The following is a 24188-nucleotide window of genomic DNA, read 5'->3' as shown; positions in this document are numbered from 1 at the left end:
GAGACAGGGAATGGAGAGACAGAGAAAGAAGCGGGGGTGGGGGGGGGGTTTAACGAAAGCTAGATAAATCAATATTAATGCCATCTGGTTGGAGGGTGCGCAGTCTGAAGATGAGGTGTTGTTCCTCTAATCTGCAGATGGTTTTAGTCTGACATGTCAGCAAGGGAATGGGATGGAGAATTGAAATGGGTGGCCATTGGTGCAGACTGAGCCGAGATGCTCAACAAAGCAATCTCACACTTTGTCCAGTCTCCCTGATACAGAGGAGACCACAGCAGGAGCAGTGGATGCAGTAGCTGACTCCTGCAGATTCACAAGTGAAATGTTGCTTCACGTGGAAGGACTCTTTGGGGCCTTGAATGGTGTTGAGGGGACAGGTTTGGGCTGAAGTGGAGCATCTCTTGCGGTCACAGGGTTAGGTTATAAGGGAACGATGAGTGGGGAAGGAGGAGTAGAAGGTGGAGAGGGAAATATGTGTCTAGTGATAGAATCACGTAGTAGGTGGCGGAAACAGTGGAGGAGGATGTGTTGGATGCGAATGCTGGTGGGGTTATAGGTGAGGACAAGGAATTCTGTTCTTGTGTGTGGGGGTGACAGGGGCCTGGGCGGATATGCAGGTAATGGAGGATATGTGGGTGAGGGCCGAGTTGATGCTGGGAGAGGGAAAGCCACGTTGTTTGAAGAAGGAGGACATGCGGCCAAAGGGCATTAAGTGGAGCTCCCCAGAGAACAGAAAAATTAAAGACAGAGAAAGGAAGATTCCCTAAGGAAAAAAAACAACCAGAAAGCAAGAAGACACTGAAAAAAAAGAAAGAGTTAAAGTAAAATGGGCAAAAGGTCAAAATGAACAAATTCAGGAAGGATAGGAAAATCAAGGAATGGAGGCTCACCTCGTGGCAATTGGGATGGAGTGGTTGTACTTGGGTCTTCTCAGAAGCTGAAGGCAGTGGCAGCAAGAGTGGAGCCCCAGATCACCCAGCTGGAGGAGAGCTCACCCAGAAGGGTGAGTGAAGGAAGCCTTAACAAGGCTGACTCACGAGGAGGCAGAGAGAAAGCCACAATTGAAGTGGCAAGAGTGCCGTCATGGACATGCAACGAGGTTCCAAGGATGGTGGGAATGACCCGAGCCTGTGGAGGCAGTGACAGTGGCAAGAGAGGAGTCACTGACCACCAGGAAGGAAAACTCACCTGTTAAGGGGGCTGGGAGGAGGCCGCGATTGGGTCGGCGTCGGGCGCACTAAGCGTTGGGCCTGGCAGGCAACAGGAGCAGCTGACCAGGGAGCCATTGGAACCAGAAGGAAAGGCACATGGATGGGAGACACAGGCAGCCGTAACCCAACAACATCAGAGGATGAGGAAGAAGATGCAGATGGGGAAAAGGAAGAATGTGAACAGAGGAGATGGACAGTGAGGAAAGAAAGACAAGAAAGAAAGGAGGCAGAGGGCTTGATGCCCTCTACCAGGGATATTATGGAGGACATCGAGCAAATTAAAAAAATATTAAAAACATTGTTGGTGGGCCAGGGTGTGATTAAGGAAAGATTGGACAACTGAAAGGGTGAAAGAAACAGGGGAAAGGATTGAGAGAGTGGAGGAAAGACTGGAAAAGTGGGAAAGTGAGATGGATGTGTGGGTGAGGGAAAGGGATAGGATGTGGGAAAAGATAAGATTCCTTGGAAAATTATAGTAGAAGAAACAACATTAAGATAGTGGGGGTGAAGGTGGGTGCAGAGGGAAGAGATCCTGTGGGATTCTTCAGAAAATGGATCCCAGAAGTGCTGGGAAGGGAAAAGAATTGAGGGTGAATTGGAAATTGAATGGGGCCACAGGTCTCTCACCCACCCCCACTCCCTGTTCCCCACCTGGGCCCAGATCAATGACCCTGCTCCATCCCAGTCAAACTCCTAAGCTACCAAGACAGAGAGGGAATTTTATGGGCGGCAGCAAAGGGAGTGAAGGAAAAAAGGGGTCCAACAGAATATGGAGGAAAGAAGGTCCTCTTCTATCTGGACTTTAGTGTAGTGCTATTAAAATGCAGGAAAGAATTTGACCAAGTAAAAAAAAAAAAATCAAGACAAAAGGCAAAAGGAGATAGATCTCACCCTCCTTAACCCAGCAACTTTAAAAATAAGGCCAGGAGGGGAGAAAAATAATTTTTATTGATGCTAGGGAGGCAATGTGCCGTGTAAAAGCCTTGCCATCCTCTCGAGAGTAAATGGGAGAAAAAGGGTGGAATTAATGGAATGATTAGTTGTATATATTGTAAAGGATAAGAATATAGATGGGAATGTTTTATTGTTTAAAAATATGAATGTCAAAGTTAAATAAAAAAATATGGGAGCTCTAAGAAGGGGAGGAAGGACTAGCGATGGAGTTAGATGGGTGCAGTAGGCACACTCCAAAATAATGGGGGAGTTGGCACCAGTATCTTGGATACTGGTACCAGGAGGGGGTGGGGAGGTCAAGAAGGAAGGAGAGAATGGAGGGGGTTTATTTGGGTATATTATTTTGGCTATTTCTTTTACTGATTTGTTGGTTCTAATTTTTTTTTTTTTAGCTTGTTTACTGGGAGCACAGTCATCTGTGTCAGGGATCCATGGAAGATAAGCTAGACAGAGGATAAATATCCTGGTGAAAGAAGGTAATGTATAAGACAATCAAATTTGTGAGTTTCAATAGTATTTCTACAGGAGACCCACCTTACAAATCTAGAACATATAAAGTTTAAAAGGGAGTGGGTGGGTCAGGTGGTGACATCCTCCTTTAGCTTCAGAGCCAGAATAGCCATCCTCATAGGTAAGAGTGTTTCAGTGGTAGACTGGGCATGGTCATTGACCTGGCTGGGAGATTTGTGATGATTCATTGTCAGATATACTCAGAATTATGGACATTCATGAATATATGTGCCCCGAATTTTGATGATGAACAATTTATACAAAAAACCTGTGCCAGTAGTGGAATGATTAGGATAAATGAAGTGGGTTACTTTGGGTTTTTCTTAAGTTCCTTTAAGGGTCTGTGACTTCATTGATAATTGCTTTTTTGTGTTTGTTTAATTTATATAATCTTCTTCTTGTGGATTAGGGTATGGGAGGGAGGAGAGAAGGGCAGGGTAAAAACACTGTTATATACCATTGTTGAGAGAGATTGTTGTTTGTTTGGATTTGTGTGTCTTTGAAAATCAAAAAAAAGGATATGCGGGTGCAACAGAGATGGAGGAGTTGAGAGAAGGGGATGGAATCCTTACAGGGGACAGGGTGGGAGGAGGTGTAGTCGAGGGAGCTGTGGGAGTTGGTGGGTTTGTAGAAGATGTCTGATGAGAGTTTGTCTCCTGAGATGGAGGCAGAGAGATTGAGGAAGTGAAGAGTGCTGCTAGAGATCAACCAAGTGAATTTGAAGTTGGGTGGAAATTGGCAGCAAAGTGGGGAAGTCAACGGGCTCATCATCGGTACGAGGCAGCACCAAAGTAGTCAACGATATAGCAGAGAAACAGTTGAGGAGCCTCACCTGTGTCGGCTTGTAGCATGGATTGCTCCTCGTAGCCAACAAAAAGGCAGGCATAGCTGGGGCCCATGCAGGTACCCATGGCTACTCCTTTAATCTGGAAAAAGTGGGATGAGTCAAAAGAGAAATTATTGAGGGTGAGGACAAGGTCTGCCAGCTGCAGGAGGGTGGTCGTGGAGGAGGACTGGTTGGATATATTGCACCGGAAAAAAATAAAGGGCTTTGAGGCTTTCAGTATGGGGAATGGAAGTGTATAGGGATTAGATATCCATGGTGAATATGAGGCGATTGATTTCAGGGAACTGAAATGATGGAGGACATGTGAAGTGTCCCAGATGTAGATTGGGAAGGGACTGGACCTGGGTGGTCAAAACAGAGTCAAGGTAAGCTGAGGCCAATACGATGGGGCTGCCGGGACAGTTGGGTTTGTGGATCTTGGGTAAGAGGTAGAAATGGCGGTGCAAGGTTGGGAATCAATGAGGTTGGAAGCCATGTCAGGGAGGTGAGCTGAAATGATGAGTTCAGAGATGGTATGATGAATTTTGGTGGGGTCCTGTTGGAGGAGTAAGAAGAGGTGTCTGAGAGTTGTCATCTGGCTTTGGCCAGATAGAGGTCAATGTGCGAGACCACAGCAGTATCACCCTTGTCTACAGATGGTGAGGTTTGGATTAGTGCAGAGAGTGGAGGGCCAGGCGTTCTGAGGGGGTGAGATTGGATGCTGTCTTCCAAAATCCTCTCCTGTAACTTATCCATGACGGAGGTTGATCTCATTAGTCTGTAGTCCCCTGCCTTATCCTTACGGACTTTTATAAAGGCACATCCTTATCCACATCGGTCTTCCAGCACCTCACTCAAAGCTAATGATGAAACAAATGCGTCTACCAATCATGAAAATTGCTTCCCTAGCTTCCCATAATGTCCTAGGATACACGATCAAATTTTGGGGATTTATCTACCTTAACATAATTGAAGACCCCCAGCACCTCCTCTTTTGCAATCCAGACTCTTCAAGATATCATTATTACTTCCCTGAGTATTAAAAAATATATACATATCTCCATAATGAATGCCCTTAGCAGAATCCCATACAACTGTTAACTGTCTGGTTTAATTTAGTTTATCTCAATTTAGTGAAATTTGCTCATTCCCAAACTGAATAACCTGGAAAAATAAACTGTCAGCTTTCGCCTACCGTACCGAGATCAGTCTTAAGATCTGTCGGCAGACTTAACTTTCTTGGTCCTTTTACTGAAACAACAGAAAGAAAAAACAAAAAGAAACAATTAATACTAGAAAACAAAATTTTCAAGATCATGTGCTAAAAACGTGTGCTGTATTTGCGAAGCTGGATAAACAAGAAAAACACAGGACAAAATGAGATTTGGTATGCTCAACAAATGTGTTGCTAAAGGAGACAAACTGGATTTTAATGTGCAAAAACAAACTGTATATTTAACATTGGAACATGAAACTAAATATTTTTCTTTCAGGAATCTTTGGAAAATCTAGCACTATTGCTCACTAATAAAGATACTTCAGAGAGAACAAAATGCTCAAGTTACTGCTTCAAAATGGAGTTGATGTTTGAATGTGTGGAATGGTGGGAAAAGACAGTGCAGCATTGCATTAATGAAAAATACATAACCTGCAAACAGAATTACTAAACATGGTTGAACACCACTAAACGTCTATTTTAATCACGATTGATAATTTATATTTATTTTGTGCTTAGATAAAATAACAAAATTCATCTTGCATTGTACCATTTTACGCCAGTACAATTTCCACACATTTAGTCTCCATATTTTTCAGTGAACAAGCCACATGAACAATGAAAATTGCATTTTTCACTACAATCTTTGTATAAAGACAAATCCTTGATAATTTTACAACTATGATTAGATGGATTTATCTCAAGCAAAAATGTATATAAAACTGAATGCAACGAACGTGCTCGTTTTGAGAGATATCTGTGCATTTGAATGCACGATGAGCCCGATGGACATTCCACTAACATTCATGTATTGGAAGACAAGCAACTAAGTCTCCTTTTGGTTAAAAAATAATTCCATCCTACAGTTTGATGTGGAATCAAGATTACAGGAAGATCATGAAAGACTTTTGAGGTAATAAAAATACATTATCTGAGTTATAACTGACACAACAGACTATTTGATATTAAGCACGGATCAGATAAAATCAATCATAAATTAATTATATACAATCAGTGAAACACACGTAGCTTAGAAAAAAATGGCATCACTACCTATTTTACTTCATTTTCCCCTCTACTTTTTTGTCATTTAGGAGTTTATTGCATTTACTTGGGAACCCATAATGTGACCACTTCTCAACACACTACTTGAAGCTCAGCCGAGTATCACATAAATGAAAAAGACTTATTCCATAAATGACACATGGCCACTGAACACAGCACATCAAAAATTATGGTCCCTGCTCTACTTGCTCAGTGCACTCTGCTCCTCTTGCTAATTTCACTAAAATCAATTTAGGTCCCTTGGAAGATGCAATTTGAAAAGCAGATGTCTTAAGCAACTATATTGTGTCTGTTAGAGGCTTATGTTAATATTTACCTTTATTCTATGTTACATTATATTTTAGTAAAGTTACTGTGGAGATTTGGAACAGGCAAACACACACACACACACACACACACACACGCGGATAACAAAACATTTTTTAAAGCAGATACAAATGCACCTAAAGGTGGCCATAAAACCTAGAGTTATGGTTCTCGATTGAAAAGACTGACAATGGAATGTTAACTTCAAGAGACTCCTGTTCAACAAACAGCCATCTGCCAGATGAGAGGTTTTAGGAAAATTGAAACCTAAAAACCATGAATTGCTCAAACAAGTCATGTAATTAAAGAACCTTGGTTTTAAAAAAAAAAGCATTTTTAGTATTCAACCAGAGATCTACAGACAGAATTAAAATGACTCCCAGGTGAGATAGCCACTTCTGCTACTCCTTGTCAGAGGAGAGAAATCTGCTGGTAAAGAAAGCAAGATCATACTTGCATTTGGATCATGATCAGTTTAATGATCATTTCATTTAACCCTTGCCTGGGTTCGTGGAAACATCACATCGAAAAGTCACAAGTTCCATAACCTCTACCCAAGAATGGGGGGGGGGGGGGGGGGGGAAATTATGACAAATCACTTGTATGAAGAAACATTTCTATGAAAGCAATTCAACAAGATTTCTTGAGTTTTGAGAAGACTGATAACCCAGTGTCTCGCATACTATATAATTACTTCCGAACATCAGTTTAAAGATTTTGAGTTTCAACACAAGATTTTTAAGACTGAACTTTGAAATTGACTTTTCAGAATTGTGCCTAAGCTGTAATGGTTTGGTGATCCACACACATGTACATATACATATGAACATAGTTCGGGTTTAGAGTTAAGTAAGATATATTATTAATAGTTACTAATAAAAATTATTGTTTTAAAGATACCATTGCCTTGGTGAATTTCTATTATGACTGGTCTATGATATAACAGTATCAGACTTCACTGTAGAAGGCATGTCAAATATGTCAAAGAGTGAAGTTAAGGATGCAAGGACCTTAACACAATAATTATTACATAGAGCTAATGCTGAGCAAATTAGTGGTTCAAAAGGCAGATAAGTACTCTGGTTCCGATGGAATGCAAATGTCCCACCACTGTTTAAAAAGGATACAGGCAAAAGAAGATATCTATAGGGTGGTTAATGTAGCATCTGTAGCCAAGAAATGTTCAAAGCTATCACTAAGGAGGAAGTAGCAGCATACATTCAGGAAGGGCAGGTCAGGTCTGACAAATCCTCTTTGAGGATATAATGAGTGAATGATGGATACTTGGATTTCCAGAATGAGTTTCATAAGGTGCCACATGAAATACCTATCCTTAAGATAAAGATGCATGGAGTTGTAGATGATATATTAGCATGGATAGACAATTGGTTTACCAACAGAAGGTAGAGAGCTGGCTACAAGGGTGTTTCTCTGGATGGCAATCAGTGGTGAGTGGAATGTCATAGGGGTAGCCCTGCCACTAAATTGAATGGTTAAGTAAATTGTGCAATGGATGCAAAAAGCCAGCAGAGAGATACAGATAGACTGAGTGGGCAAGGATCCAGTGGATAGGGGGAAGGGATGGGATGGAGAATGGAGAGTAGGTTATTAGAAACTGGAGAAGTTGATGTTAATGCCATCTGGCTAGAAAGTGCCCAGATGGAAAATCAGATGCTGTTCCTCCAATTTATGGGTTGTCTTGGTGGGATAGTGCATGAGGCCATAGACAGATATGTGAGTATGGGAGTGGGACGCAGAATTAAAATGGTTGGTCACTGGGAGATCCCTGCCACTGATGCATCTGGGTATTCTCCAGCTGGATGGCATTAACACCGACCTCCGGTTTCTTCCTCCCTTCCCTTATTCCAGTCCTCTTTTCCTCAACTCTTCCATCCCCCTCCTTATTCACCTAGTTCCCTGCTTGCTGCTGTTCCCTCCCTCCTTTCTCCACATTTTACCTCCTACCTTTAGGACCATGATCCTCCCTCACCCTCCCCCTTACCTTGTTTTGCTTAAATGCCTGCCAACATTTTTCTATACCTTATGATGGTTATCTATCTTTGCTATATAAAGTACAGTTTGACCTGCTGAGTTTCTCCAGCATTGGATTTTTACAGAAAAATTCGAATTGCTTCAAGTCTTATATCAAACTTTGAAGTAAGGGATTAAAAAATAAAGCCTTTAGCAATGGATATGGGAGGTTATATACTGGAGAAGCAGCAGAGCTCCCTTGGCATTGGGTGGGAAAAAGATGGATGATGGTGAGAAAAAATCTAAAGCTGCAAGATGCAGCTTACATCATTAAGATGAACATCCTTCCTAACTGTTTAAAGATTTTTCAAGCTTTACTTGTTTTTGTTCCTATATCCTTCCTTGCTTCATTGAATTCTATCATATCTTCTTTTATATGGAAAAATAAGCCCCAGTCTTCAAAAAAGTTTTTCTACAAACTATTAAAAAGATCAGGGTTTGGGATGACCTAACTTTAGGGTTTATTATCGGGTTTTATTAAAAAGAACAGGGGTTTGGGATGACCTAACTTCAGGGTTTATTATCAGGTTTATTATCAGGTTTTATTAAAAAGAACAGGGGCTTGGGATGACCTAACTTAAGGTTTATTATCAGGTTTTATTAAAAAGAACAGGGGCTTGGGATGACCTAACTTTAGGTTTTATTATCAGGTTTTATTATTCAGGTTTTATTAAAAAGAACAGGGACTTGGGATGACCTAACTTCAGGTTTTATTATCAGGTTTTATTAAAAAGAACAGGGGCTTGGGATGACCTAACTTCAGGTTTTATTATCAGGTTTATTATTCAGGTTTTATTAAAAAGAACAGGGGCTTGGCTTGGGATGACCTAACTTCAGGTTTTATTAAAAAGAACAGGAGCTTGGGATGACCTAACCAGGTTTTATTATCAGGTTTATTATTCAGGTTTTATTAAAAAGAACAGGATCTTGGGATGACCTAACTTCAGCTTTTATTATCAGGTTTTATTAAAAAGAACAGGGGTTTGGGATGATCTAACTTCAGGTTTTATTATCGGGCAGCAAATATTAGACACATTATTTTTTGGATTCATCATAAGGAAAATTAAGATGCTTCATGATGGATGAATCTAGAAATTAAATCCCCCAAAAAATATTCTCCTCTTTTGATTCTTGGAGCACCTTTACCTTTTCTGGCATCCAAATTAACTGATAACAGTTGTTAGACAGACATTGAGAATCTGGTTTCAACTTAGGAAATATTTTGGGTACCACAGATTTTTATTAATTAGTCCCATTTTAGGCAATTCTTTTTTTTTTTAAAAATAAAACCTTTGGTTCAAGATATTAAATTTAAGTATCCATTCCTTTTTAGATATTTCTACTGACCTCTTTTGAATGATTATCCACCAAATTCACAATATCTAAACATCACTTCTTTCATTATTTACAGGTTAAGAGCTTTTTGAATTCTCTAATTTTGAAGCTCCCTGAAGACCTAGAACCTAATATGATGGGCATGATTTATAATTTTCAACCTAATTATAAAGAGATGGCATCTGGCCTTTATGATTAACTTCTAAATTCTAGGCACAGTTCCCTGGACAGAATTAAAAATCTATGGGAACAGAAACTATTTTCGGAAACTACATGGAATTCTGTTCTGAAACATGTGCATTCATCCTCTTTTTGTGCTCAACATTCATTATTACAGTTCATGGTCGTGCACTGGGGCCTCTATTCCAAAGTCCAATTGGCTAAATTCTGTTCTAATCTCTCTTCTAAATATGATAAATGTATAACTGAAGAAAGCCCACTGATCATATATTTTGGTTATGTCCTCCTCTTTCCAATTTTTGGGAAGGGGTATTTCGTACTTTGTCTTTAGTTCTTAATATTACTTTGACTCCAAATCTTTTATTACTCTCTTTGGAATAAGTGGGCCATCTGGTTTAATTCTGACTGCTTCACATCCCATGCAGTTGCCCTCACTTCCCTTATTGCATGAAGAGCCATATTAAGAAGATGGAAGATGCTGTCCCTCCCACTCAATGGTTGTTTGATAAGATAGCAAGTCTGATTTAGAAAAAATTAGTTGTTCCACAAGTGAAATGAATGTTAACTTTGTTTCTTTGGGAGGGGGGGGGGGTTCTTAATTATTTTCAAAATTTGTAAGACTAACTAGTTTCTGGTTTTTCAACTCAATGCTTTCCTTCTTTTTTCCTTATTATTAGTAGTGAACTGTTTGTGTTCAGCCAGTAGCCTCCAAAGGGAGGAGATTGATATTTAAATAATTAATGGTTTTCTTTTTATTTATTTTTAACGGAACATAATTACAGTACTATTTGTATTGCTAGATATCTGATTGGTTAATACTTTATTTTATTGCTTTATTTTATTATCATGTACCTATGTAACATTTATTTGATAAAACCAATAAAAATATTGAAAAAAAAATCAAATCAAGAGGTACTCCAGAAATGATGCAATCCTAACAAATATTTATATGCTGTGGAATAAATAAGAAATACACCATTGAATACAAGACTAATAAAGAAACTTGCAGTATTGAAAAAAAATATTCTGCACATTGCGTCTATGTTGAAAAACACCTTTCATTACTCATTCTGCATTCCAGCACCCAGTTCAAAGTCTAAGTTACAAAATTTCAAGTACTCATCCAGGTTCTTTCTCAAACACATCTGCCTCAGATCCACTCTAATTTTTCTTTCTTTCTTCCATATCTGCTTCTATGGAAAATATACTTAACTGTGACTTTCAATACCTTCTGGAAAACAACCCTAGGTTAGTTGATCTTTTATTATAATTTAACTTCACCATTCATAATTCTATCTTTGTAATTCTCCTCTGAGCACTCTCTAATGGTGTCAGATCTTTTCCAATAAGTGACGTTGATAACCATATGCATTCTCTAGTCCACCTAAAGTTCTATTTAATTCTGCATAATCTCATCGCTCTTCGGTTTTAATCTAACCAATAAATGAAAACATTTTAAATGATTTCATCTGTCTGCCCTGCACCTTTTAGAGATCTATGGGTATTAACTTCTATTTAGTTTCTCAACTCCTCGACATTTCACTGCATCCTGCTGTACATTGTACCCCTTTTTCTTGTCTGTTCTCTCTCCCATTTCTCTGAATTAAATTCCATTCATCATAACTCTGGAACCTAACATATCCACTAATAACTTTTTAAAAAATTTTATTTAATTGTTTGCATCATTACAGGAAAAAATATGAATAAACACATTAATCCATAGCCAATTATACAAAAAAATACTTTTATATTTTTCTCCCCAATCCCCCTACCAAAAGTAAGAAAAGGAAAGAAATGAAACACCCACCATTTAATGTACAATAATATTAGCATAGACATTCATTAATTGTTATTAAAAATGACTAATTAAGAGGAGTGGATAAGATAGAAGAGGTGGATGGAAAATTATCCATAAAATCCATAGATGGTTTCCAAATACTATAAAAATTTTCAACTCAATTCCTTAAACTATATGTAATTTTTTCCAAAGGTCTACCATTTCGCATCTCATTATACCATCTCCTTAACAACACTTCTCCATCATCTCTCCATGATATCGTTATACATTTCTTTGCAGTTGCTATTGCCATTCTTAAAACATTTTCTTGGTATTTGTCCAATTTCAATTTTATATCCTTTTCATAAATATCTCCAAGTCAAAATATTCTGGGATCCTTTGGTATCTTTATCTTCATAATTTGCCCTAATAATAAACTCAGTTCATTCCAAAACCTTTCCACCTTTTCACAAAACCACACTGAATGCAAAAAAGTCCCTGTTCTTTTCGCACATCAAAAACCCTTATTAGGATTAAGTCCTTTTAACTTTTGTGGCATATAATACAATTGATGAGGAAAATTATATTGAACCATTTGATACCTAACATTTACTATATTTGTAACCCTTTCATAACATAACTGTCACTGATAACCTTCTTATTGTTTCTCATTATAAAATAGCATTTTGGCTTCAATTAGCAAAAACATGCAGGCAGTAAAATTTATAATACGGTCATTGCATATAATGTAAGAGACCGTTTTCTTCATTTGGTAAAACTAGGCATCAACTTTTGGTCTCTATATTGTGCAATAAAACAACATTATTATTAATTATTTCTTTGATAGAACCTTCATTGCCTTTGATACCACTATGGACACTTTTTAGTTTAATGACCATATTTACTCTTCCAGCCTTTTTCACCTGTTCTGCATTCCAGCATCCCACAAGTGGGATTGCTCAATAGCTTAGGCCAGCATTTTGAAAATCATATATGTTATTCTTGACCCAAAATGGATGAACATGTAAATTCTGCATTGTTGACATTTACTACTGGCATTGAGCTTTATTGATGAAAAATAAATAAAAGTCATTCTTTTCAATTTACAAAGGTTTATTGGTCACAGTTTTTAGTGAGCATGTAAAAACTGATGACTCTCTTCATAATAGACTTTTCTTACACCTTGCCCTATTTTGAATTTGATTCACCCATCTTCTCACAATTAACCATCAACTACTCCAAAAAGATAAAGGTGGATAAATCTCCGGGACCGGACAAAATATTCCCAAGGACACTCAGGGAGGCTTGTGGACAGATAGTGGGGCCATTAACAGAGATATTTAGGATGTCACTGGTCACGGAGGTGGTGCCAAAGGATTGGAGGGTGGCGCATGTGGTTCTGCTGTTTAAGAAAGGGTCCAAATGTAAACCTGGGAATTATAGGCCCGTGAGTCTGATGTCTGTGGTGGGTAAGTTGATGGAAAGTGTTCTGAGGGATGGTATTTACAATTATTGGGAGGTACAGGGATTGATAGGGAGTCATCAGCATGGTTTTGTCAAGGGTAGATCATGCTTGACAAACCTGATTGAGTTTTTCGAGGGAGTTACAAAAAAGGTTGATGAAGGGAAAGCTGTGGATGTTGTCTATTTAGACTTTAGTAAAGCTTTTGACAAAGTTCCCCACAGGAGGTTAGGAAAAAAGGTGGAGGCATTAGGTATAAATAAGGAGGTAGTGAAATGGATTCAGCAATGGTTGGATGGGAGGTGTCAGAGAGTAGTGGTAGAAAATTGTTTGTCCAATTGGAGGCCGGTGACTAGTGGGGTTCCTCAGGGATCGGTCCTGGGTCCACTATTGTTTGTTATATATATATTAACGATCTGGAAGTCGGGGTGGAGAATTGGATAAGCAAGTTTGCGGATAATACAAAGATTGGTGGTGTTGTGGACAGTGAGGAAGATTACCGTAGGTTAAAAGGTGATTTAGGAAGGCTGGAGGTGTGGGCTGAGAAATGGCTGATGGAATTTAAGACAGATAAGTGTGAGGTGTTACATTTTGGAAAGGCAAATCTAAATAGGTCATATGCATTAAATGGTAGGCTATTGAGATGTGCAGAGCAACAAAGGGATTTAGGAGTTGTGGTAAATAGTACCCTCAAGGCTGATACTCAGGTAGATGGTGTGGTGAAGAAGGCATTTGGAATGTTGGCCTTCATAAATCGGAGTATTGAATTCAAGAGTAGGGTGGTTATGATTAAATTGTACAAGGCATTGGTGAGGCCAAATTTGGAATACTGTGTACAGTTTTGGTCACCAAATTATAGGAAAGATATAAACAAAATAGAGAGAGTACAGGGAAGGTTCACAAGAATATTGACAGGATTTCAAGGTTTGAGTTACAGGGAAAGGTTGTGCAGACTAGGGCTTTTTTCTCTGGAGCGTAGAAGATTGAGGGGGGACTTGATAGAGGTGTTTAAGATTTTAAAAGGGACAGAGTAAATGTGGATGGGCTTTTTAAATTAAGAGTGGGGGAGATTCAAACTAGAGGGCATGGTTTAAGATTGAAGGGGGAAAATTATAAGGGGAATATGAGGGGAAATTTCTTTACGCAAAGGGTGGTAGGGATGTGGAATGAGCTTCCGGCAGACTTAGTTGAGGCGGGATCATTGGTTATATTTAAGGAAAGACTGGATAGTTACATGGAGAGGAGAGGACTGGAGGGGTATGGACCAGGTGCTGGTCAGTGGGACTAGGAGGGTGGGAATTTGTTACGGCATGGACTAGTAGGGCCGAACTGGCCTGTTCTGTGCTGTAAGTGGTTATATGGTTATACTCCCATTACATTCCTGTTTTTTTTTCTTTTTATTCGTACTTTGTCACATGCTTTATTCCTCTCATCTTTGCGAAGCTGATGTCTTTTCTATTTACAGTCACAGAAAAGTTGCAGCGCTAAAAGAGGTCACTTCCTCCAATTAATTTACTGTTTACCTCCAGTGTTATTTCATTACCTCTCACCAGCTTTCCTTTCAATATCTATTTTTCAAAGGTATCCTTCTCACTCGATTTGTTACTTTGGGAATTCCACACCCATCCTAGGCTGCTTTCTTAAGATATAACTGGATATCTCAACTCGAGCATCTTTTTACTATTTTGTAAGATGTAATTCTCCACAGGTGACAAAATAACATACTCCAAACTACATGTATGATTACAAATATATTATCTTTTTGACAAGCCAATACAACTGTCCAAATAATTAATGAACAACTCTACATTCTTTGGAATACCTTGTAAAAGAGCAAATTTGTAAATCAAGTGCTGTCATCGCTGCATGTCCGAAAAAAATCACAGCTATAACAAATAGCAAGGGAAGGATTGGGAAAAAATTGCTCTGCTTTTGGATGAAAAAGAAACATCAGCCACAAAAATGGAAGAATTCCTTCTCCAAAATAGTATCTTGGTAGCCCGAACCTGCTGCATATTCCTAATTTTTTTTAAAAAGGTGACTTGGGTTCCTCTTTCAAATCTGTAGTGGGAGAGACAAACCGAAGGCTTGTACTGCTGTTTTCAACATGATGCAAACTGTCTCTTGCTTCAAACCGGTTTAGGTGACTGGATTTAAAAGAAGTAACACATTAAAATTATTTTAATATACATAATTTTGTCACAAGTATGATAAATGCATGTAATAAGTACAAAGGAATTGAAATTCAAATACACATGAAAGTTCATTGAAATGGTGCTGCATAGGAAATCTGAGTCTGATCGATTGCCCTTCACATACAGGTTTTAGGCAAGGATTGAAGGGCTGAAGAAATTCCTCATTTGTGTGCAGTAACCAAGAATAATTTCATTTATTTTGATGACAGTCAATTTGAACCTTTAACTCATGTTTATCTCTTCACAAATACTATCTGATATCCTGAGTGTTCCCAGTATTTTTAAAAATTTTATTTAGATTTCAAGCATTTTAAGATATCATTACCTTTTTTTAACTATTTGATTAATGACTTCAAGGTCAATGAACAAACACATCATTAAAGTCACCAACAAATGAATGCATAATGAAATACACACACTCCTCAAGTTAATACACTTCCAACTAGCAATAATCCTTGCAAGCAGTATCTCTAGTCACATCACACCAACTCATTTACTGTTGCAACTACACATAGACTTCACATACTCACTAATTATATATACAATTATTCAGTCATGGCAGACAAATTTTATATTCATTACCAATATTTCCCTCTCTCTTGTAAATGATGGTGATTCACAATGACCACCACAAGCAACAAGTGGAAGGAATTTCAGTCTTCAGTGCAGCCCAGGTGTTGAATCACGAGTGCAGTAGTGAAATTGTTGATTTGTGCCTTGTAAACTTGGCTTGCTGCTATGCAAGCTCAGAGAAGTGCATTTGAGGTTTGGATACTACCGTTCCAATAGTCTTCAAGAGTCTTCCTGGCACTTGGGCAATAGCAGGGCTACTGCACTGCCCCTGAAAAGTGGTGGGTGACAAGATCTGTGAAGCTTCCACTTTTTTTAAACTATGATGATGTAACACTGAACAAATAAAGATTGTGGGCGAGTGTTGCAGATGGCCATAGAGTGATTCCAGCAATGCCACTGCACGTGTCAAAGGGCAAGGAAGATTCAATAATTCCTTGGAATACCTTGGTCTCTAATACAGTATCATTCTAAATTGCCACAATGTTTCTGTTCCATGTCTGTGTCAAGGTACATCATTTTTATGGTTCAGCACAGATTGATAAAGATAGTTAGCAGCTTGGTGATGGGGCTGTAGTGAACGGTAAAGATATGATTGAATTAATAGGTATACAATTTAGATATAAACTCGCTCACCTTGTCGAATCCTGTGAGATTCCTTTTATAAGCAACATATTCAATGTAGCTCTTACACCTGACAGCAAAGAGCACTTGAAGGGGGAGAAAGGGAATACTAGCAAAGAGGATCATATATACTGTATTTATTTACATCTTGTAGAATTTTTCTTCCATTGAGAGAACCATTTATAACTGATGATTTATTCATTCACATGTGGCACATGGTCTGCCAAAACTGTCTTCAGAAAAGTTAATTCTGTGCAAACCTTGAGTTACACCAATAACAAGCTTTGGTGAAATGATGCTAATTTGTTTTTCCTTTGTAGTAAGTAATAATTGAAAAATATCACTGAAGGAAGTCCAACATCGATAACATTTCTATTTCATTTAACTGCAAATTTCACAATGAAATTCTTGATTTTCTAAAGAAACCACAGCTATGATTTAGAAAGCAAAAAAACTTTCTAATCAATAACATTCTTATCAATAAAAGTGGACTTGAACATATAAACCTGATCAAGCAAGGTTCTGTCATTGTCTTTGCTGTAAAGTCATCAAATTACAGCCTATTTGAAGCAAATGTTGTAATGTTAGCGATATAAGAGCTTTGCTCAATATATAACATAGATGCAATGAAACAACAAAACTAGGATACAAATATCCACAAAGTAAAAATGGACAGAAACTGATTACCTCTACCTGAGGTGGGTGATTTGCAGCGTTCAATCTCTAGTGATCCAGGGCTATCCACAAGTTCAGTCAAGCCTGGGAACAGAAATGCATAAATATTTTGCATCAAATTAAAAGTAAAATAGTTTCAACACAGTTACCAATAATGAAAATTATTAAAGGATGCCAAAGTGAAAAGGCATTTTTGGTGAGATTCTTCAAAATAATGTACTGTATTTTCTTTATACCCATCAAAAGCAAGTTTCAGTGCTGAGCCTTTTCAAAATATTTTACGTGATGCCTTTATACTTCAGACCAGCAAGGAACAAATTATTTGTCAAAATCTTCTCCAGAGTAATTCAGATGAATGAATGCTCAACATTTTTGATTCTACAGCACCCAAGGACAACAAATGATTTTTAAAAATGATTTTACTGATATGAAAACGACAATGATTATGTTTCAAGACACAACTTATAGATAACATTGCATTCTGAATATCAGAACCTTTGTGCATTAGATCAAATGAATAGGGTGAAATCGACAAGAAAACATGAACTGCTTTTGGTGAGAAAGGCACAATCATTTCCACTTTCTGTTATTAAAATGATTAGCATTTGAATGCATACTACTGTATATGATTATAATTGTAATTTCCAAAGTGCTGTTCAATGCAAGTCAACACTTGGACATAAAACTGGCCCATGTAAACATAGTAGCTCTTTGCGACTGCCTGTGTAATATTAGCCCACCCTGAGTCATGACGGTCAGTTAAACTTACCATACTAACTTTAAACATCACCTATTAGGCAACCACCATAAAGGTGGAACTCTTAGATATGTGATGCCAAGAAGTATAGGAATGATTTATCCAAAACCACAATAGAATATCAACTGGTTTCTCCTATTTCCTCTACACTGTCCACTTCTTCAATTATCAATCTTCGTATGCAATCCCAATTGTTTTGCAAATGGAAGAGACCCAAGCAGCAATGTTTAGAACACTCAATTAAGGCTTAGGGGTTATTCCTGATTGCCCTGTATATCAGAAAATGGGTGTTGCCAAATTTTTTGTTCAGTCTTTTTAAGCATACTTACCAAACAGATTTGAAACAAAATTCACTGTTTATTCTAAGGCAGAAATGGAGGACATTCTATTACCTTTTTAGGAAATCACAAAATTCTGTAGACACTGTGATTGAAGTAAAAACACAAGAGACTGGAGAAGCTCAGCAGGTCAAACGTATTCTTTATGTAGCAAAAGCAAAGATACAGAACCAAACTATCGGTTCTCTATTTTTCCCTTTGCTACATAAAGGACACTGTTTGACCTGCTGAGCTTCTCCAGTCACTTGTGTTTTTACTATTACCTCCATGTCAATTAGAGCCAAAATATTACTTTACTTAGTGCTTTCATTTATTAACTTGCTATTATCAGTAAAATGACTAGGTATGGGACCATCATAATTACAAACACTTGCCTGTATGCTGCCAGCCAATTCACAGCGTAATACAGCATGGAAACAGGTCTTCCAGCCCACTAAGTCCATGCCAACCATCAAGCAACCACTTACACTAATTTTGCATTAATTGTATGTTATTTTCCCAAAATTCCCATCAACTTCCCTACACACTAGAATAATTAATTAGCCTAACAACAATGCATATTTTTGGACATGAAAGAAAATTGGATAAAATGTGGGGGGAGGGGGCGGGGAAGTGCAGAGAAAACTGACAGGGTCACAGGAAGAACATGCAACTTACAAGATTCAAGATTCCTTTATTGTCCTGTAATGGTACAGAACCTGCAATATTACATGAAATCACCTTTTGCTTGCCGTAAGGCAGACAAAGAGTCACCATTAATCAGCTGGCACCCCTTAAAGAATGAGATAAAGATAAAGCAGAAGAGAGTCCCCTCAGAGTCATTGTGTAACTATGATTTCACCTCCAGCTCTCCCACAGACATCAGCAATCCAAGCCCCAGATCCAAACCTCCAATATGATCAGGAAGTCTTCAGTGACTGAGGCCCATCAGGACTTCTTGCCTTCAGCACACTCTTGAACCCAATTCTGATATCTGGTTCTCATGAGCAGTCTTCAGCGGCCTGCAGCCCATGCATGCATCCCGACCACAGGTCTGCCCCCTGTGGTCACTGTTCTGTTGGGTTATCTTCCAACTCTCGTGACTGCTGCCAAGCACAAGCTCTGCAGTCTTGGGCACAGACCAGACTTGCAGGATTTTAGTTTAAAAACTCTATCAGCTTCTTAAAAAGGCCATTTAATGCCTGTACAGAGCCACCAACACTGCTGTTTCTGCGCTCTACCAGGTCCACGCAAGTGGCAGCACTGCCACTTCCCCCCCCCCCCCCCCCCCACTACACAAACGGCAGCAGTGGTTAGAACTGAATCTGGGACACTGTAGCTGTGAAAAAGCAGTTGTACTTGCTGTGCTGCTGTGTCATCCTTAGAATTGTTTGGGATTCCTAGGATAAAGTTGGTGATGTAGCTGCTTGCTGGAAGGCTACAGCCCTCTCACTTGACTGGAGCTTTTGGTGGTGAGGAAGGAGGACAAGGCAAGTTATAGTTCTTTTAATATGTACTTTCAATGCTTTCTATGTAAATGATGCAATAGTTTCATCACATATATACTTTAAACTGATTTCTTTATTGATAGCTTTTGAACATTTCTGAATATCAAGTTGAAAAGTCAGGGCCTGGCTACCTGGACTATCAAACAGCATTTCACCTATCTATATGCTGAACACTTCCCATTTACAATGTATCCTGCCCAATACTTGCAGTCACACAAGTTCTTCTGGATCTTTGCATTCAATTTCCAGGAAGGCAATTTCAATCCTGATACATCTTGGGAGCCGAACTAACATTCACAAGTGGTCATGTACAAGTACCTCATGAAAGATCGACAGTAGAGGATCTTTGACTTTGATTAGCTCTAAAGTGCAATTGCATAAATGATCATTTTTTTTTAAATGTAGAAATGCTGCATATTAACAGGCCTTCTGGCCCACACAACAGCACTGCCCACTTACACTCATGTGGCCAATTAACCTACAAACCCCATATGTGAGGAAACCAGAGCACCTGCAGAAAATCCACATACACATGGGGAGAACGTACAAGTTCCTAACACACAGCAGCACTGGATTTGAACCCAGGTCACTGGCACTTTAATAGCATTGTGCTAACCACTACACTAACCTCTTACTCCCTCCTTTCCAAATGGTTTTGTATGCTTTCTGTGAAAACAGGTGCAAAATATTGGTTGAATTTATTTCCCACTTTTTTGTTGATCTTATTCCTGTGGTCTCATTCTGTCTCCATTCTTTTTCGACATCAATAGTCATTTTATAAAAGAGTTTCCAGCTTACTCAAATATTCTACTTCCAGCTCCTTATTAATAATACTCAAGCCCTCTGTTGCTAAACTCTGCTGTTTTCCCAATGCTCATACTTACGCCGGGTTTTTTTTAACATTATAAGACATTTCCTTTGATAAGTCACTTCCTATTAGCACAGGGTGCCTGTCTTTTTGGAAAATCAGAAATTAGAACCAGTTGGTACTCTCTAAGTTTTTAAATACAGTCACATTAATGTAGAATTATGAGGTACAGGGAGTCATCCTCCAACAATATCCATCTTGAACAATGGCATGTAAGTGTGAAAGGCTGAAGCATTTGAGACAGAATTACCCAACAGGTGATTCATCCTGGCTTTCTTATTAAGATCCCCACGATCACAGAAGTCAGTGACTGCCAATTCAATTCACTCCATGCCATATCAAGGAGAGGCTGAGAACATTGGCTATAGCAAAGGCTATGGAAGCAGACAATAGCCCAGGTGTAGTCATGTTCTTGAACTAACTGTGCCTTAGTCAAGTTCTTCCAATACAATTACAACATTGGCATCCACTCAACAATCTGAAAATTTGTTCAGCCATGTCTTTCTCATAAAAAGTAAGACAATTGAAATCTATCTGATTACTGCCAAACCAGTTTAATTTCAATAATCAGTAAAATGTAGGAAGAATTCAAAGCAATGCCATCAAGCACAATGTATTCACCAATAAACTGCACAGGGTTACTTAATGTGATCAGAATGATATGGCGGTACTCGCTCTACAATAGTCTGTTCACTATTATTCAGTGGATGTTTTGCCAGGACCAGACCTCATCACAACTTTGATTCAAAGATGGACCAAAGAAAAGAAGTTTTTAGGTACCAGGGAGCACAAAACTTCATGGAAAATGAAGAAGTCCATGTCCACAATGCAACAAAACCAAGACTTGGATTTTTCACTTAGCAAAATGCCATAAATTTAATTGCAGGATTGGTAAGGGCAAAGTTGTGGATCTTGTCCACATGGACTTCAGCAAGGCCTTTGACATGGTCCCTAATGCCTGTCCAAAAGGTCAGACAGATCACATGAAATCCAGGGTAAGTAGCTCAACTGGATACGGAGTTGGCTCGATAACAAGAGTCAGAGGATAGGAATAGAGGGTTGTTATTGAGGTTGAAAGTCTGTGTGCTTTAGGGATGGGTGCTGGGTCTTTTGATTTTAATCACTATTAATGACTTGGATTACAATGACTTTAGTATGGTTAGCAGGTTTGTGGATGCACCAAAATCATGGTGAAGAAGATTATCTGAGATTATAGCAGGTTGATAAGCTAAACCAGGGCAGGAATTACGGTGAATATTAGGGTCTTGAAGAGTGTAGTATAATAGAGACACCTAGGAGTAAGGGTATACAGTTCCTTAAAAGTGAGGACACGGTGGGGGGGGGGGGGTGGGTTGGTGAAGAATGTATTTAGCACATGCACCTTCATTGGTCAGGGCACTGAGTACAGGAGTTGGCATGTCATGTTACAAACGTACAAGATTTTGGTGAAATTATGAGTATTACACGTTTCTGGTCACCTAGCTCTTGGAAAGATCTCATAAGTTGGAGAGGGTCCGAAAAGGTTTACATGGATGATACCAGGACTGATAGGCTTGAGTTATGACAAGAAGGAGGGATGGCTGACATTTTTCCCCCAAGCACACGAAACAGAAGGTGATTATATAGAGGTGTACAAAATTATTGGGGGTGGGGGCCAGGGAACAGATAAAGAGTCAATCTTTTTCCCAGGTTACAGGAACATAACATTGGGTGTGGGGGTCATAGATTTAAAATGAGAGGGAAATAATTTATAGGGATAACTTTTTCCACACAGAGGAAATGATAGAGACAGGTCTAACTGTAACATTTAAAAGGCATTCAGATGTGGATACATACAGTATATGGATATAAATGGTTTAGAGAGATGGGCCAAATGCAGACAAATAGAACAAACTTAGGTAGACAACTTAGCTGGAAGGGACACGTTGAGCTGAAGGACATGTTTTAGTGCTGTAAACTTCCATGGCTATATATCAAAATGCTGATGTGATAACTAGAGACATATTCTCTAAAGTGATGACCAATTCAACAAGAGATTCAAACTTGTAAAAACTTATTTTTGACATTCAGTGGCAGTACCACCATCTACTTCTCCCACTATCAACAACCAGCAATCATTATTGATCAGAAACTTAGCTGAATCAGCCGCATAAAGTCCAGAAGCTGGGCATCTTGCACTGAACAACTCAACACCTGATGCCAAAAGTATTTCGACAACCTATGTCAGATAAATGATGATTAATCTTCAATTGTCTGCATGAATGAAGTTCCAAAACTTCAAGGGAAGGTGGTCTGTTTAGCCCCTTTTCCACGGCACCCTGTCCCAGAAATTAACTGGGAATTTACTGGGACAGGGTCCAGTGGAAAAGGAACATTGTCCAAACTGCGGTGTCAAATGACGTTATTTCACACCTCGACCCCTACTCATATCCCCGGCATTTGGTTGACTCTGACGTGCTGATAAAACCAGTGGAAAAGGGACAGCAGAAAGTCACCCATTTCCAGTTGAAGACAGAACATTCCAATTCCCAGAGATGAGTGTGTTTAGTGGAAAAGAAATTAGTGTCCCATTTAAGGGTGGCCCAGTGGAAATGGCACAAAGGGCTTCCTACCCTGGGAGACTGCACAGCCAATTAACTGGGATGCCAGTGGAAAAGGGGCTACAGATTGCTACTTTGTCCATCACTTTAAACATTCAACTTCTCCACCACAGCTGCAATGTGGCTGTTATTTGTACTATCTACACCTTGGATTGCCACAATTTGCCTGCTCATCCATGACCTCCACATCCCTAATTTCTATCACCAAGAAACATCAAGGACAAAAGAAGTATATAGACATCATAGCCAAGAGATTCCTTCAAGTCAATGGCATCTTAACCTAGGTATTTGTTGACGGCAGGGAACAAACCTAATTTGAAATTTCATTCTAAGAGCCTTGCTAGGCAAAATGGATTGAATAGTCTTCTTCTTGCTGTTTCGTACAAGGCTCAGAGAAGACACCTAAAATATTCATGTTGATACATTGATTAGCAAGTGAATAGCAAATAGGTGTAAAACCAAAAGTAAACATGTCGAAGTAGCAATGGGAAATTTTTTTAAACTAAAAATTTGGTGAGCGATTCATGGAGATAAGTAATTTAACAAACAACCACTCGTAATCAAAATTCATGAGGGAAAATGGTATTTTAATCAATACCAGAGGAAAAGAACAGAACCAAAAGGAAATTAAAATCATAACTATGAAATAACTCTTTGTAGGATTGGTAATGATTTACTATTGAGGTGAGATAAGAAATTAATATTAGTGTAAAATAAGATTTTGAGAGAAATCTTCCATCCCCACAAGCCATTGCCCATCTTCAGCATTCTCCCACACAACCTGAGAATATTCAACACCTGCCCTTTTACCTCTTCCATCATCCAGGGTTCCAAATTGTCCTTTTGGATGAAGAACAATTTATTTAAATTTCAGTGCATCTGGTGTTCACCATGTGATCTACTCTATATACTGGATGAACGAGCACTTTGCTCTGTAGCTGTGATCAGGGTGACCATGAACTTTCCGTTACCTGCTGTTTTAATTCTGCATTCATTCCAGCCCATCTCTCTGCACTTATAATGAGACCTAATGAAAGCCTGAGTTACAGAAGCTCATCTCTCTGAGCACTTTCCAATCTTCTGGACTCATTACTGAATTCTACTGTTTTAAGTAACTCACTTTCTCTATCTCAAGTCATCCATTTGTGAGATGAGCTCAGTTTTTTGTTTCTCCATTTGCATAACCTAACCTCCTGGGCAT

The 24188-nt window shown here is 38.8% G+C and overlaps 1 protein-coding gene across 8 annotated transcripts in view; it reads right to left on the bottom strand.

The window, feature by feature from the left end:
* Window positions 1-24188, bottom strand: part of LOC138738384 (syntaxin-binding protein 5-like) — a 267977-nt gene that overhangs the window by 43886 nt on the left and 199903 nt on the right. For all 8 annotated transcript variants that reach the window (XM_069888457.1, XM_069888459.1, XM_069888460.1 and 5 more), the window contains 2 exons: window positions 16950-17021; window positions 4702-4752 (listed from right to left, as the gene is read on the bottom strand). In XM_069888457.1, the coding sequence (XP_069744558.1) occupies window positions 4702-4752; window positions 16950-17021 (123 nt within the window). The remainder of the gene's footprint in view (window positions 1-4701; window positions 4753-16949; window positions 17022-24188) is intronic.

Source organism: Narcine bancroftii, chromosome 7, assembly GCF_036971445.1.
Source record: "Narcine bancroftii isolate sNarBan1 chromosome 7, sNarBan1.hap1, whole genome shotgun sequence".
In the NCBI taxonomy this organism is placed as follows: Eukaryota; Metazoa; Chordata; class Chondrichthyes; order Torpediniformes; family Narcinidae; genus Narcine; species Narcine bancroftii.
This window is presented reverse-complemented; position numbering and strand designations above follow the sequence as displayed.